At 43.7% G+C, this 16,945-nt stretch overlaps 2 protein-coding genes across 20 annotated transcripts in view; one reads left to right on the top strand and one right to left on the bottom strand.

Annotated features, from left to right (window-relative positions):
• trim37 (tripartite motif containing 37) overlaps positions 1 to 6,282 on the top strand; it is a 128,766-nt gene extending 122,484 nt beyond the window's left edge. For 6 of the 12 annotated variants that reach the window (XM_069911765.1, XM_069911766.1, XM_069911764.1 and 3 more), the window contains one exon: positions 407 to 1,054. In XM_069911765.1, coding sequence (XP_069767866.1) covers positions 407 to 873 — 467 coding nt within the window. In that variant the 3' untranslated portion in view covers positions 874 to 1,054. Of the gene's footprint in view, positions 1 to 406; positions 1,055 to 2,854 lie in introns of those variants that run through there. The other 6 variants (XM_069911770.1, XM_069911769.1, XM_069911773.1 and 3 more) reach the window with 6 other exon arrangements.
• Positions 1 to 16,945, bottom strand: part of ppm1e (protein phosphatase, Mg2+/Mn2+ dependent, 1E) — a 151,631-nt gene that overhangs the window by 13,668 nt on the left and 121,018 nt on the right. For 3 of the 8 annotated variants that reach the window (XM_069911777.1, XM_069911776.1, XM_069911778.1), the window contains exons 4-7: positions 16,638 to 16,826; positions 15,294 to 15,437; positions 11,922 to 12,015; positions 6,500 to 9,591 (exon numbers count right to left, since the gene is read on the bottom strand). In XM_069911777.1, the coding sequence (XP_069767878.1) occupies positions 8,624 to 9,591; positions 11,922 to 12,015; positions 15,294 to 15,437; positions 16,638 to 16,826 (1,395 nt within the window). In that variant the 3' untranslated portion in view covers positions 6,500 to 8,623. Of the gene's footprint in view, positions 1 to 2,346; positions 3,202 to 6,499; positions 9,592 to 11,921; positions 12,016 to 15,293; positions 15,438 to 16,637; positions 16,827 to 16,945 lie in introns of those variants that run through there. The other 5 variants (XR_011348887.1, XR_011348886.1, XR_011348888.1 and 2 more) reach the window with 4 other exon arrangements.

The following is a 16,945-nucleotide window of genomic DNA, read 5'->3' as shown; positions in this document are numbered from 1 at the left end:
CTTGGACTTATTTTGTATACAGTAAAACCCCTGGTATCTGGCACCTATGGGGATTGGTAGATGCCAGATAAGTGAATTTTCTAGTTGTTTGAGTCTTGCGAGGATTAGCAAACTAATGGTGAGACATGCCATTTTTAAACATATGTTTTTTTTACTTATTTCCTCAATTTTTTGTTGGTTGCTTGAATTCCTGATAGGGGTTTTACTGTACCTGGATTTAGAAAATAAGAGATGATTCACTGTATGTTGATTTGAGACCTGGGGATCTGAAGCAGTGACTCTGCTTTGCAGAGGGAGAACAGAATTGGAGTTTGAATTATAGTTACAGAGCTGTGGCAGAATCCTGTCAACTGGTCAGGAAGTAGAGTTGTCGACTTAATGAGATAGTTTTGGTCTTTCTCCACAGATCGCAAGGACCTTGCCAAAAGAACATATTTTGCCTCCAAATTGTCATGGAAGTGTATAAGAGAATGGGGAGCTGCTAAAGATTTTTCTATCTTTAATAGTAGGTTAAAGAAAATAACCTGTAACGTTCCATGTGAAACTTGTGTTTGTCTGTTCCCCATACACTACTACACCAGCCATGTTCTGATGCAGCTAGATCCCAGTCAACATTGCACTGGTTTTGCTTCGTCAGTGGGTTCAAAGTCTAGCTGGTACTTTGTACATTTAAATGGCTCTCACACTGCTGGCTGTCTCTTCTGCGCAGCATTGTCTGGCTCTAATGGTCTTCATGTTGGTCATTGGTTTTCTACGTGCTGTCCTTTCCAAAAATTCCTTCCTGAGCAACTGAGACCTTTATCAAGCAATCTACTTCCTATCACCCATGAAACCTCTGTTTTGCTTTTTTATTTCAGAAGAAAATTGATGTAGGTAATTTCTTTCTTTTTCTGTTGATGAACCCCCAGAACAATTGAAATGAATGTTTGAATTGGCACTGCCATGTTCTCGGTTTGCCCTGGATGGGGCAGAGGTTGAATATTGGCAATAATCCATGTTGCCACATGATCTTCCCTGCAAGTTAAGGTGAAGTAGATTGAGGAGCGGGGGGGGGGGGGGGGGGGGTTGTAAGTAATGGTTAAATTTGTGAGTGAATTTGCCAAGTGGGTAATTGCTCTTGGGTATCCTTGCATGTTCTCAGCCATTGACATTTACTACTGATAATTTGAGATTGTAAATTGACCTTATGCAATTAGACTGACAACAGCAGACTGATAAACCAATGAGTCTGAATTTTGTGTACGCTGAAACGAGGACTGTATTAGATGTGTGCACAGGCCAAGTTGTACTATCCCTGTCCCTGTGTTTCAGTCCTCAAATACAATGGACTCAGAATGGAGTTAAATGCTCAGCACTGAGGAAAGCAACTGATCTCTGCATGTCTATGGTTTTCTTACCTGAACCGAAAATGTATTTTATCAAGGTTATCTGTACACTGATGACATTGCAGTGAATAGCTGTTTCAGACATGGTCTAAATGTACTTTAATGCAACCCTACTGACCTCACTAAAGTGCATAGAGTGAGTGTGATTTCCGTGGACACCATTAATTGCCTTGTCCTCAATACAAGGATTGCAACCGTTGATTCTTTCTCCTGCTGCACCATGGTGCTGGCACACATTTCTGTACAAGCAATTGGTATCTGGTGGTATGTGGGTGAATTGTGTGCATCAAGCCCTGGAGGAAGAAGACTGGCCTGCTGGTTGGAGCAGCAGGATGGAGCCTGAGCATATTGTATCAATGTTGGGAATGTTTTGCAGTAGTACCTTGTTTATTTGATTATTTCACTCATGGATCATTTTGGAGCACAAGTTTGAAAATTCCTTAGTTATTTATTACCAGATTAAATACACTTTTTATTTATTTATTCCGTTTCCATGCTGGAGCAGCTATTCCTTGTGATCCACTATTATTACACCCTTCTCTGCTGAATGGCTTCTGTACTGAAGGCCCAGTCATTTTGTAGTTTTCCTCTAAATTCTCAGATAAGAACTGATTAGCAGAGCAGTGGATGCTGATGCCTTTGTAACAAAAGAAAACCCCTGCCAAGGTTTGGTCTACAAATCTGAATACTCCCACCCTAAAGACTTGGTACAAAACAGCACATGGATTTCTGTGACTGATTTGTTCTGAAAGTTTAGAGAATCTGTGGATTTCTTGACGTTCAGTTTGCAGCATATCTGCCTTAGACCAATCTTTACTTATGCTCTCGCATCAAACATTGGCTGCTGATGCGTTTTTCTAGTCTTTGATGGTTAAGATGTACGAACAAAAGACTTGATTCTTGGACCCTTCCCTTGCATCTCTGATCACTGGCCTGGTAGGGTTAAATGTTATTTTGATTTCCAGTGTTTGTGGGCCTTTCTTTAATAATGTGTGGGTAACTGGAGATCAGATCACTCTGCAGCTATTTTCAGTGATCCATCAGCTCTGACCATCTCCTGCTCTTCCTCCACCCCCAAACACCTATTAGGCGGTATTAAACTTTTGCTGTGAAGATCACATTAAGAGGAATGGATTTTGTGAATTTCTTCAACACTCTAGTTTTGACCCATTGAGGGAGCTTTAAATTCTCGTGACATCTGTTAAATTGCTGCTGCCAGTCTCGCCACGCAGCAGAAAGCTGATTACGATAGTCCTGAGATTTATTTGTTCAAATTGTGGTCCAAAGTGCCCTGGACCCAGTGTCTGCAAAGCAAGTCAACATCCTCCTAACTGTGATGTACCTTGTACTGTGAAGTACTCTCAGAATGTTTTGCTTTATATGTAATGTATATTCAGTGTTGCATTTTAAATACTGTTCCCATTGTGTTTACATGATCACATTTCTGCACTTTTTTTTTGTTAATAAAGGTGAAAGATACACACTTTAAGAGTTTGCTGCTTCCATCGAGATGGACATGGAGGTAAAATTTTCAGTGGACTAGTGAACCTAGAGAACATTTTTCCCTTGAAAGGTTGGGGGTGGGGGAGAGAGGAGGAAGAGAGGAAATGGACAGTATGGTTAATGTAGCAGTTAACGCCACTCATGTTCCAATCCAGCGCCGTCTCTAAGGAGTTTGTACGTTCTCCCTGTGTCTGCATGGGTTTCTTCTGGGTTCTTCAGTTTCCGCCCATCCTCAAAACGTACAGGGTTATAGGTTAATTTGGGTGTAGTTGGACAGCACCGGTTTAAATGGCCAGAAGCAGCTTCTACCGTTCTGTAAATAAAATTTAATTTTAAAATGTGGCAGAAAGAGTACTAATGTTGACAAAGGAAAATGTGATATTGTGCCACAGAGTGGATTGCACTATTACAAATGAACAGCTGCTTTACACAAAGCCAGCAAATAGAAGTGAAGTGAGTGCAAAACACAAGTCTTGAAGAAACTCAGCAGGTCACTTAGCATCCACAGGAGGTAAAGGGTATCCAACATTTTCATACCTGACAAAGGGCTCTGGCCTGAAACCCTTTATTTCCTATGGATGCTACATGATCTGAATTTCTCCAGCATGTGTATGTCCTCCCCATAAATTGAGCCATCCTCCACTTATGGGTGAATACAATCAAATAGTTAAAAGTCCATTTTGAGCAGTTGACTTTTAATTTCTTTAGTGTGGTTTAACTTGCCAACTGTACTGCCAAGTTGATGCCACATGCAAATTAGAAAGCCTTTTATTCCATCTTGGCAGTCTCCAACTGGACAGCAACATTGATCTCCAATTTCTAGTAAACCCCCACCCCCCCCTTTGCTTTCTCTGGCCTCTTTCCCTCGCGTGCTGTCACAACACCTTCATTCCTGTAGCTCCCTGCCTCCTTCCCATTATGTCTACTGCCCTCTCCTATTGGAGTGCATCTTCTATAGCTCCAGGCCACTTCCTAACTTCTTGCATTATTCCCAGCTCTTCTCTTTACCCCCATCCCCAACCAGCATGTACTCCTCCCTTTTTTTTAAATTTATATTTTTGCCAGTCCTAATGAAGGTTTTTTTGGCCTGAAACCTTCCACGGATATGCTGCCTGACGTGCTGAGTTCCTCCAGCATTGTGCACGTTGATCTAGTTTTCCAACTGCTGTCTCCTTGGCTACAAATGACCTGCTGATGTTCTATTTTGAGGAAAGGATACAAAGGTAAGGTCTTTCCTTATAACTGTCTTAGGATGTTGAGTATGCATTTAGAATAGCACAATGGGCTGGAACATGTTAATACACTTCTTTTGACACTGTTTCTTATTAAAGGTCAAGCTGAAGGAAATTGGCACAATCTAACCTCCTCCTTCCCACTCGTAGCAAGCAGCTTTGACAGCAGTGTCATTGAGCTGCTTTGAGACCAAGTTGGGAGATGGTGGTGAGAATAAAGTAGGAAAAGCAAAGACAGCTGGAACATTGGTATTCATTGCCAGGTCAGGCCTATGGCTGCTGAGCAAGTGTGCTGCTTCATTGGGCTATCAAACTCCATAGCATTGTGGACTCTTGGAATGAAAATTATTCAAGGGAAATCACACCGTCATATCAAATTTGCATTGCCTGTTTTTTTAGGTAGGAATGCTATCCAGAATGCAATATTGTCAACTGAATGGGAGTGTTGGCCAAAGTTTATAAAAAGCAAACTTGACAGTCTGAAGTAGTTAATTAACTCGCTGATGACTTTTCCATATTAGGAACGAATCATTGCAGTTACGACTTGAATTGGAGGTGAAGGTGGTGAGGCTGTTCTCAGCCGTAGATGCAGCAGGTTGGCTATTTTGAAATGAAAGATAGATGAAGGAATTTCACAATCAGAATTGCTCAGTTACTTGGTCCTGTATCTGTTCCTCAGTCCTTGACCAGAGCTGCTATTGTCTGGAATATGGGAACTTTAGATTTTCAAAATAATTACTTCCAAGGAATTGCTACCAGCTGTATTTTTTAAAAAAAACTATTGCTGAATTCTGAAATCTGTGAGTCACCTCGCTGTGATGACTCATGAACATTCAAAGCAATTGATGTCATTATATGTAATTTAATGGGTAGAAATTATGTAGCATCGATCTCCAATCTGACAGCTAAGATTGGAAGTAACCGTGCACAGGACAGAACTGTTACCATTTTAAAATGAGCGTTATTCATGATCATTACCTTTTATTTTTTTCTTGTACATTTTTACAACAACTTGCACTTAAATTTAAGGTGTTGATAGCCAGCTGCTGCAGTCTTGAACTTTCTGGCATTTATTTTCCTTTGGAGCCTGGCTCTGTAAGGAATCCTGTGAAGCTTTCATATTGTGCCCTTTTTTTTAAGATAAAGGTCACACACAGGTAGGTTTTTTAAGTAAAGCATTTACTATGAGGCTGACCCTGGTTCACCAATCAACTTTGTAATGGTTTGGTACGGTTTTTGAGGTGCTCGGGATTGTTTTGGGGTCATCTTTGCTGTGTCCACATCATTCTCAAGGATCTCCCAGGGGCCAACCATTTCAATTCTGCATCCCACTCCCATGTCTGTCCATGGGCTCGTGTAGTGTCCGACCAAGACTACCCATAAATTGGTGGGGCAACACCTAATTTTCTGTCTGGCATTAACATAGACTTCTTTTGATTTCTGTGAGCCCACTCCCTGTTCTCCCTATCTTCTCCCCCCCCCCCCCCCTTTCTATTCACAGAGCCATCCCCCTCCCCCATATCTTGAAAAAGACCTCAAGTCTGAAATGTTGGTTATGTATCCTTATCCTTGGGATATAAAGGACACTGCCCTGCTGAGTTTCTCCAGACTTGTGTTTTACTCCTAAAGTTGTTTTTTTCCAGTCTTTTTAATACTGGAAGTCGTGTCTTTGTCTCTGTTTAATCTGAGATTTTTATTATTGAAATGAATGTTAGTAGAAACTTGAAGGTAAAACTAAGGACTGCTATTTCCTGAAGTTTCTGTTAAAGTGCGATGCTGGATTTTGTGTTCACTGAATAATGTAATGTGGTAAATGCATCTGTTTTTTAATTATCCACAATTCAAAGCTATTACAAACATTTACAATAGTGATGGGCTGCCACCACTCTCTTTCAATCCAGGCAGTGGCTCCTACCATGTGGTATCCAATTGTTGTACTTGATCTTGTAAAATCAAGTTGTCTCATGGCTTGAAGGACAGCAACCCAGTTATTATTATGTGGCATCATTTTCGGGCAAGGAAATGATATTATGGATTTACTCTTCTGTTCTTGAAGTTCATTGCCCTTTTTAGGTCATGGTTGCCTTCTCAAAGTGTGGTGGTGTTCCTGCTGCTCAGTAGAGGGTTTCAAGATTTTTACCCATTAAAGAATTTGTAATTTTTGTGACTGACCATTTTTATATTAAAAGCTTCGAGAGAGCACGTTGAGAAGCAGCCTCCCCACCAATGCTGTAAATAAGGGCTCATCAAACTGGTCCAGTCCCTTTAATCATGAAAGGTGTGTATCGTTGTTTATGATCATACAAAGTGCTCCATTTTCAATACACAGTACGTATTACAGAGAACACAAAATATACAGACAATTACAACAGTCACCTCTTGAATTTTGATTATTTTATATATAATTTTTACATTATCACGAGAAAATACCATTAAAAATTACAAGATACTCAACATGAAATATTGATAATGGTGGGAGAATTTGTCATATGAGGAAGCGGCAAATAAGGGCACAGAAATTCAAACTAAGTTTTTTTTAAAAAACTACTTGCTACCACCAGCTGCATTTAATTAAACACTGCGTATGACAAGATTGCTCTAAAGTGTGGAACTAGTGCACACAAACAGAACGATGCGGTCAAACTGCTGCTTGTCAGCACCTGTGCAACTGCAGGTGACACTGCATTTGAACTAGCAGTCAAACCAATACAGCCATTGTCAATCCCTGTGCAATGATGGGCACCAGAACAGGTATGCAGTCAGAACAGTACAGTAGAGTTGCTACACTTGTACAATCAGTACCTGTACAGACTGCTCTAGGTAGCGCGAGACCATTATGGGTACCTGTACAGTTGTATCATTCTGTTGTAGCTAGGCATCAATACCATGGTGGATTACAGTCAGGCTGCAAATGCCAGATAGATGCATAGTTAGACCATTATAAGGTCAGTTGAATGGCTGGACACCAATTCAAGTGATGTGATACAATTAGACCACATTGACTCCAACTGGTCTGCTGGATGAAATGGCACATTCCATTGCAGATGACCAGAGGAGTAGCACAGTTAATAATTAGACTTGTACAGGTACATACTTGGATCATGAACTACTAACACATCATACATATCAGAGCTACCTTTAGTTTGTTGAGGAGATACTTTTTAAATTTTGACTTACCTCCAGTCAATTCTGGTTTCATGGGGTTGCTTCTATTGATATTTGGTGTTGAAGTGGCCTGATTCGTACACTATTTTATTACTGTATAGTAACAGGACAGCCATTCAATGTGTAACTATGACAGAATCCTTGAGGAAAAGCCTTTGATGGATATGAGAATAATTAGTTTCAAATGAATTCTACAGCAAGACATTTAAATACTTTTCACTAAATGCTAACAGCTGTCATTACTGTATTCCCTTATCTTCTACAGATTGAGAGATGTTCGCTGTCACAATAATTTACCATTCCACCTCCTGCAGACCAGCTTTTTCCAACCTTGTTACTTTATTTTAGAAGGGGGAAGGGAAATATCTGAGCTCTTTGGGTTTCCAGTTTTCCCTGGTGAATACCCAGTTCTGGGAAAGCTTTGGGAGTGGAGGATACTGGTATGAGAGTTGCTCACCAGGCCAGCTGGAGAGAGTCCATAGTTAAACTGCATCTATGTCAGGGGATTTTTAGAAGTGGGAGGAACATAAAGGTCAAGGAATGTCTATAATGGTCGTGTTACCAGAACAGTAATCCCACCGTGAGAAATTTGCATCACCTCAAGGGTCACACAGAAAAAAATACAATTCCCCTTTTAGGTAGAAAATGTGCCAAATGACTTAAAACCCACATGGCTCAAGTGGTCCAGCATGCTTTCCTGACCAACAGTTCAAATGGTCCCATCTCCTCCTGGGGGTGACCAGGTGGGAAGAGGAAGGGGCTTGTAAAATGGTCAGCCAGGCTACAGATAGCTCCTGTCCAAGAATGGAAAGGGGACTTCTTACCTTGTGTATAATCTTCAACAAAGCAACATGGTTACCTCAACGCAGTGACCCAGGTTTGAATCCAGTGCTGTTTGTATACTCTCACAGTGTTTTCTCCCATCCTTCAAAACATATGAGGTTAATTGGGTAGCACGGGCCAGAAAGGCCTGTTACTGTTCTATATCTCTAATAAAAAAGCAAGGCAACTGTTTTCTGCATCATAATCTGACTTGAAACTCTCAGTAGGTATCCCTGTCACTGGTCAGTGCAGCTTACCAGTAAGGAGACTATGTGCAGATCAGGGGTGTGCTTAGTCACCAAAGACACCAACCACAATGCAGAAAACACAGAGAGTAAGCTCTCTGTTGGGTAGTGTGGCCAACTGCCAGAGACTTCAGCAACTAGCTGGAATGTGAGATCACATGCTGACTACTCATTTGAACTGTAGGTGAGCTCATGAAGTGAGGACGTTCTGGGAAAAGGGGGTACGGTGTTGGATACTCTGGTCTAATATTGATTGAACTAGCTACAGGCATTACAGTAGACAGATCCCATGTAAACTAGTTGGCATCTGCTGGTGCCAGCTGATGCCAGCCCACCCTGAGTGACATAAACTCCCCACTTTTCTCTGCCGTGACTCCCAGTGTGTTGTCCACCTGCAATTCCGGCTGCCATGCCAGCAGGTGAGGAGCGGCATGCTATGCTTCAGCTGAGCTGTTGACTGCTGTCCATAGTGGCCGGTCACGCAGGAGCTCCCTTGGGGTCCGAAAAGAGCTCCCTCTGTGGCAGGCCGGAGGAGAGCTGGCCTCTCTGCCCTACCACTCTGATTACCTGCTCGTGAAGGTTTCCGGTGCCAGGTCACGACTGGCTCAAAGTCCCTGCATTCCTGCAAGGTTGAAAGTGGCAGTTCCAGGCCGAGGGGTGGATCATGCTTCTTCCACCTGTGTTGCAGAGTAGGAGAATCCTTGGCACTGGCTGCCAATGCTTGGTGGCCCTGGGAATCCTGGTCGCAAAGGAGGACCACCTGAGGGCCAAGACTCAGACTAGTTCTGTCGGTGAGCGAGTCCTCCCGAGTCTCCTGGGCTAGCTCTGAGCCAGTCCCAAATGGATGGTGGGATCGGGGACCTTGGAAGTCACCTTGGTTCTCCTTGTCATCTCCGCCGTCACCTTGCGCTCCATCGAAAGAGTTTCCCGACCACTTAGAATCTCCATTGGCCTCATCCTCCTCCAGTGGTGCATTCAGATCCCGCAGGAAGACCACAATGACTGTGATGTTGTCACTGGAGCCAGCGTCTCTCGCGGACGCCACCAACTTGTGGGCTACCATGCTACTATCACCGTTGTTCTCCTTGAGGTGGTCGGCCACCACTTTGACTGCTTCCTCGGGCTCCATGGTGTCGTAGAAGCCATCACAGGCAAGGATGAGGTAGTCCTCAGACCCATCCATCATGGTCGAGTCGCTATCTGCCTCGCCACAGATGTATGGCTTGTGTTCAGCATCCCCTGAGGCAGTCGGAGAAAGATGAATCAATCAGAGAGCATGGAAACAAACTGCATTTCTGTTCCTCCGACATGAGTGGTGAAATACCCAAGCACTGTCACCAGGGCTCCTGTCGCAGACGAGCCAGGTATGATGTCGTGGCTGTACCAACAAGGCTGGCTCTTAATTACCCTCTAAGCATGCTGTATCTGACCAATGTCTCCACCAACTGGGGGAAACTGGGTGGGCAAAAGAGGGGTGTATAAATGATCTGTGATGTGAGAGATGGATCGTATCCAAGGGAACTTTTTGCCTAGTGTATGGATATTCAGTGGAGAGAGGCACAAGTGAAAGAGGGCAATGCTCCCACATTCAAGGAACATACTTGAAAAGTTTTAAGTGTAGGAGCTACAGCAGTCAATTTGACAATACATTTGCACGATGACTAGAGTGCTGCCATCAGGAAGAAGGTGTAGATGTCACAATACTTGTACCTCCAGGTTCAGGAACAGCAATTATTCCTTAACCATCAGACTCCTGAAATACACTCATTTAAGGACTTGAATATTTATTTGCAATGTCAGTTTGTTTATATTTTTTGTACACATTTCTTTCTTCTCAAGTACCAGTATTAAAAATTCTGCGTGGCCTGCAGGAAAAATATTGTATGCAATTTCATGTTTGTACTCTTGACAATAAATTTGAACTTTGGGGTGAGCTCGCCTATCGGTGCTCGTGTCTTTTGTATATATTTGAGCAAGTCGAAAAAGTTGTGGTTTAATGTCTCACCTTCAATGAGGAAGCATTCCTTTGGTACTGGAGAGTTATCTTGGACTGGGACCTGAAGTCTCTGGACTAGGGGGAGAAAGGCATTGCTACCACAAATTGAGCCATGGCAGACATTTCTGCACAGGTGACAAACTCTGACAGTTCCGAGAGTTAGTTGGGGACCACCAATGAGAACACTGATTGAGAAATCTGCCCTACAATCTTTACCCAAGTCTGCAGCAAATCACTGGTACCTGAAACATAAAGTCACTGTTCAACTCAAGAGGAGTCCTCTTCAACCAGTTATTTGACATGTCACCTGGATTCCAGTGATTGGCATCTATGTCCCTGTAAAACCATAATTTGGAAACCCACTTTCTCCTGAAGTAATAAAATTGAGAATATTTTTTTAATGTAAATTTTATTTACAGCATGAAGAAGCTGATTCCAGCCATTTAAAACTGTGTCACCAAACTTACCTACAACTACTCTACGTTTTTGAGGACAGGAGGAAACCAGAGCATCTGGGCAAAACGTACCATATTTGAACCCAGGTCGCTGGTGTTCTCACTGTGCTGCCTGAAGGGAGAATGGGTTCCTCAGGACAGAGGGCAACTGGTTTCATAGACCTGATTAGATCAATGTGGAGAAGATGTCTCCACTTTGAGTCATAGAGTTGTCCATCATGGACAAAGACCCTTGAACCCCACTCATCCCTGCTGGCCGAGTTGTCTCACCAATCTAGTTCCATTTGCCTGCATTTGGCCATCTCTCCAATCATGTCCTGGCACCTCATTCAGTTATTCCCAGAGTATAAACACATAACATTACATACAACCCTGAGATTCTTTTCCAGCCAGGCAGAGTTACCACTTGTTGGTAGTGGAAATAAAAACTACACATGTAAACAAACGGATTATGCAATACAAAGAGGAAAAAAAATAAGTGCAAAAGAGACCTTAAATGAGTCTCTGAGTTTGTTGTTGAAGAGTCTAATGGTGGAGGGGTAGCAGCTGTTCCTGAACCTGGTTGTGCAAGTCTTTCCTGATGGCAGCAGCAACTCCATTGCTGAGTGATGTGGATCCCTGATGATTGCTGCTGCTCTCCAATGGCAGTGATCCCTGTCGATGTTCCATATACGCACCAGCCAATTCCCCCCCACCAGATCACCTTTAATTCTTTCCCCTCTCAATTTACTCCCATGCTCATTGTGGACTTACCTGGCTTGGAAAAAAGATTGTGACCTTTCACTGAACTAGGTGCCTACATCTTCGTCACCCCTCAAAGCTCTAGGGAAAGATCCCAGTCTCTCCAGTATGATCAGATAATTTGAGCCCTCCAGTCCCGGTTTCATCCTCACTCATTTTTTCTGCACCCTTCCCAGCCTTTTTGGTGTATGTGGCTGAGACCAGACATTGAGACACGATAATCAATAATTTGTGCAGAATTCAGGAAAAACATCTTCATCCAGAAATTGGTGAAACTCTGAAATTTACTCCCACACAAAGTAATTGTGGCGATGAGAGGGGAAAGTAGGTGGAAAAAAGGAAAGGCTGCAAATCAGTTTCCAGATGAAAAGTCTTACCAATTGCTCTGGAGACAGAAAGGCTTCCATTCACTCTCCAAGCTCCGAACCAGACGACGCAGCCTCCGAGAGCCTCGATCCTTTGCTTTTCATCCTGAAATGGGAAAAGAAGTGGGAACACTGCCACAGGACACAGTTAGCATGACATTATTACAGAGCCCACCTAACTGACAAAAGACAAAGGAGGAAAAACCCAACACCCAACCCCAACCCACCAATTTTCCCCTGCAACCGTGTCTGCCTGTCCCGCATCGGACTTGTCAGCCACAAACGAGCCTGCAGCTGACGTGGACATTTACCCCCTCCATAAATCTTCGTCCGCGAAGCCAAGCCAAGAAGAAGAAGATTACAGTGCCAATGACCTGGGTTCAAATCCAGCGCTGTCTGGAAGGGGTTTGTAAGTTCTTCCCGGGATGGGAGGAGGGATGGTGATAACTCCATTGCTGTGGTTTACCTATGGATCAGTGTCACAGATGGAAGTAGCCACGAGGTGCTGTTATGAGATATTGAGGAGCAATAGGTAGTGTGAAGGATCAGCCAGGTAGAATATGCATGGCACAGGACAATAGCCTTTGACTCACGATTCTGACCAGATTAAACAAAATCTGCCCCTTGTCCCATTAACACAGGAGAAACTGATTAAATGTCTAAATGAGTGGAGCAGAAAGCAAGGTATTGATTTCTGGGAAAGGCTTAAAGTGAACCCAGAACCATGTCCTGGATAATTGAATATAAATAGGAATGTGGGTCATGGTTTGAACCATTGAAGTGGGGGCAGGAAGAGCTTGGGAAAGAAAGAAAACCTTCAGAATGAATGCAAAGTTCAGAGTTGAACAGTGTGGAAATTACCTGGCTAAAAGTAATGGTGAGTCCAGATACGACATAAGGCTTCTTCCTTAAATTGGACTCATTTGAATGACACCCAGAGTTGGCATTAGTTGACTGACATCGGGGAAATGTGCTAAAGCTAAAGGCATGAACTCTGAATGCACCAACATCCACAACAAAGCATGAATTAATAACAGATCTACGCAGAGATGTGTGGACAGCCCTTCTAGACTCAGTTCGATGATGACCTGGGTCTGGAATTAAACAGTTAAGAGCAGATGACTTTTTAGAGAAGATCAAAATGTATGGGGTTTGTAGGTTAATTGGGGTATTTGGGCTCGTGGGCCAGAAGGGCCTGTTACATGGCTGTAGGTCTAAATTAAATTAAGTCAACATATTAGAATGATATCCCTGAGGATAAAGAGGAATAATGAAGCTCGAGAAACACCTTAGCCTTGGATCTGGAGCTCAGACTGCTGACAGTTTGTGTGGCTGCACAGAGACTGAAGAAGTACTGGAGGCAAATCCACGGACACTCAGTGACTCTAACCACTTTAAGTAATCCCTATGCCATCTGTGATTGGTAAGGGATTGCTTAAAGTGGTATATGAGTGGGAAGGGAAGGTTGAGAATCGCTGCTCTGAAGGGACTCTCTTTTGCTTCTCTCCGAGTGTTAGGGGTGCTGGGAAATTTCTACTGATGGAGAATCTTTGCCTTTTGGCAGACTAAACACAATTTTGTGTGGCATTACATCTTTTTTATTGCATGACAATAAAAGAATCTTGAAACATGACATGAAGGTTGGAGCTGTTGTCATAGAACAGACAGGATGCAGATTTGGCTGAAAAATGGCAGATGGAATTCCATCTGGATAAGTGTGAAGTGATATATTTTGGAAGATCACACTTGAAGGCAGAGTACATAGTTAATGGCAGGATTCTTAACAGTGGGAGAGCAGAGGGACTTTGGGGACCAAGAGGGTCTCTTTTGCTTCTCTTTCTCTGACTGTACGACACTTCAGGCAATTTCTGCTGATGGCAAATCTGTCTGCCTTATGGCAGATGAAAACAAACTCCGTGCAATATTGCAGTCTTTATTACATGACAATAAAGGAACCTTGAATCTTAAAATGCATAGATCTCTCAAGAGTTCCGCGTAGGTTGATAGGGTAGTTTAGAAGGCTTATGGTTTGAGCTTGAGTCATGAACTAATGTTGCAGCTTGATAAAACTCTGATTAAACAACACTTAGAATATTTTGTTCAGTTCTGGTGGCCTCGTTACAGGAAGAATGTGGAAGCCATGGAGAGGGCGCCGAGGAGATTTAGGAGGACGGTGCCTGGATTGGAGAGTGTGTCTTGTGAGGCAAGGTTAGCAGAGTTGGGGCTTTTCTCTTTGGAGTGAAGAAGAATGAGAGGTAACTTAATAGAGGTCTACAAGATTATGAGAGGCATAGATAAGGTGGACGGCCAGCATCTTTTAACCAGGGTAACACTAGCAAACAAGAGGATATCTGTACAAGGTGAGGGGAGGAATGTTTAGGGGAGACAATAAGGGTAAGTTTTTTTTCACAGAGAGCAGTGAGTGCTTGGAAAACATTGCCAGGAGTGGTGGTAGTGATGGAGGCTGGTACAATAGGGATATTTAAAAGACTCTTAAACAGGCACATCAATGAAAAAAAAATAGAGAGTTATGGGTGTGAGGTGGAGAAGGTTTAGTTTGTTGAGTATGTTTGTCTGGGTTGGCACAACATTGAGGGCGGAAGGGCCTGTACTGTGCTGTAGAAAGAATTTGGGTAAAACCAAGAAACAGCAGGGTTTCCCAATAGGAGTTGGGTTGGTCTCATTGTAAACCACAAGATGAGAAGTATAATGGAAAAGGGATAATACAGTCATAAAGGGCAAACTCAGTTTGCAGCCGTGCTCCAACATTTTCCAGTCACTGCCATTCCATTGGTACTCCTTTTGCAGGAATGCAGCTGTCCATCTACACCTGCCCCTCCAGAGGTGCAGCTTTCCTGTGATGTATCACCTCCAAAAGTACAGCCCTCTGACAGGGCTGTACCTCCACTGTATTGTCTGCACAATAGAGGTGCAGCAGTCTCTTGCTTCTGCCTCCAAGGGTTCAAGACTCTATATACCCCACTCCATATACTCCCCTCAGTGCATCACTCTCTATATTCTCCCCTCAGACAGTACAGCACTCCCGCTCAACCATTCCCCTCCCCCCCAACAGAGGGCAGCACTCCACCCCCCCCCCCAACAGAGGGCAGCACTCCCCATATACCCCCCTCCTCAGATAGTGCAGTGCTGCCTTGGTACTGTCTTACCAATACTACAGTGCTCCCTCCATTCTGCCTACTGACAGTGAAGACTCCCCTGTACTGCCTCTCTCACAGTGCAGCATTGGGGCTTGGAACCAGCCTTAATGGCTTCTCCTTTTAGCTGGCAAAAACTTAAGACTTTTACAATTCCGAGACAGTATCCTTTCCCTTGAGCCATGTGTGATCCTCATACTTACATTTATATGGAAAACACATCATTTACCTCTCTGTCAGGTTTATGGGGTTTCATCAATTCAACGACCTGGCCTCTTCGGACGAGCATGACCTGGGAGTCTCCCAGCCAAGCCACGTGGAGCATGTTTCCCCGCATGAAGGTCACCACCCCAGTCGAGCCACATCGCAAGTTCTGTGGGAATCAGAATGAAACAAGGTTTGCATCAAGGTGATGTGTGTGTTGAACACCCACCGATCCCCCTCCCTGCCTTGAAGCTTCCTCCTGGACTTGGACATGTGATAATCCGCCCAAATTTACCCTGGTCCAAGCGATCATTTTCACCCATCTACTCCACCCCTCTAAAGTGATGCAGCACAGTACAGGTGGTAATCACGGGGTGCCTTTGACACTGCAATGGCTCTCTGATGGAACACTTGGTTGGAAATCTGTCCCCCATCCAGGGCTGGAAGTACAACACAAAAGTCTGCAGACACTGTGGTCACAGTGAAAATAATGCTCAGCAGGTCAGTGTACTTAATAAAGCAAAGAAAAAGATAGCTAACCAATGTCTCGGGCTTGAGCCTTTCATCAGACTTCTATCCGATTTGCAAAGATTCCATGTGACACAGTAAGTGCTGCCCCAAATTTCTAATGAAGGGTCAAGCCAGAAACGTTGGTTATGTATCTTTATCTTTGCACTTGCTCTGTGTGGGGCTGACTGAAGAATCATTCAGGACGGAGCTAAGTCCAGGATTCCCAGACTTTCCACTCAAATCTACAAACACACTCACCCTCTGCCTCCATTTCTTTATCCGCTGGTGAGCAGAGCGGCTGGAGGGACCTTTGGAAACTTTGGGAGGCTGGCATCAAGGAGATTTAAATCACTGGGAGGAGCACTGGTCAAACTGGACCTCACAGATAAGTGTCAGGATAAGACAAGGGCATATTTATCTACATAGATAGCTGACAAGATCTGTAAGGTGTCCTAAAAGAGAATTCTGATTCCATTGGAACTTTTACCTTTTAAAACATTTTTTGGACATTGCTGAAGGTTCAAAGTTGGAGAGTGGGATAGCCTCCTCAAAGTGTCAGTACAGGTGCAATGGACCAAATGAGTTCCATCTAATCTGAAAAGATCCCATGTGACCCAGGCAAGTGCTTCCCAAAATTTCTTGAATACTCTACTCATTTCCCAGAGTTTACATGGATAACCCACTCATTCACTCCTGCAGAGCCACAACCCTCAGTTTCTATTTCCCTCCATGAAATGGTTGAGTTGGGCAGCCTGGTGAGAAGGATTGGACTTCTGTCTGGGAGGTAGGTGGTACAAAGGTGAAGGAGACCCCTCCTAGACACATGGCTGATCATTTTCAGCAGCTGCCGATCACCGACCTCTCTGGCCGCCTTCTGCACAAATCGCTCATCGGTGAGGCGAAAGGCACGGCACAGGGCCTCAGCCGGGTCATGCTGGAAGATCTCTTGTCGAGCCAGGTTAACATGTAGGTGGATAGAGGCGTAAATTGCAGCATCCACCCCTCCATGCCCATCAAACACGGCGAAAAATGACTGCTCCTCCTGGTCCTAGTGGGAGAAAAAAGGTTAAAAACATTGAGAGAAACAAAGGTGACCTTGAACATTCCAAAAGGTGAACATTCCAAAACCATTTGCAGCCAAGAATCTCTTTCGGAAGTGTAGTTTTG

This window comes from Narcine bancroftii, chromosome 14 (assembly GCF_036971445.1).
Source record: "Narcine bancroftii isolate sNarBan1 chromosome 14, sNarBan1.hap1, whole genome shotgun sequence".
NCBI lineage: Eukaryota > Metazoa > Chordata > Chondrichthyes > Torpediniformes > Narcinidae > Narcine > Narcine bancroftii.
This window is presented reverse-complemented; position numbering and strand designations above follow the sequence as displayed.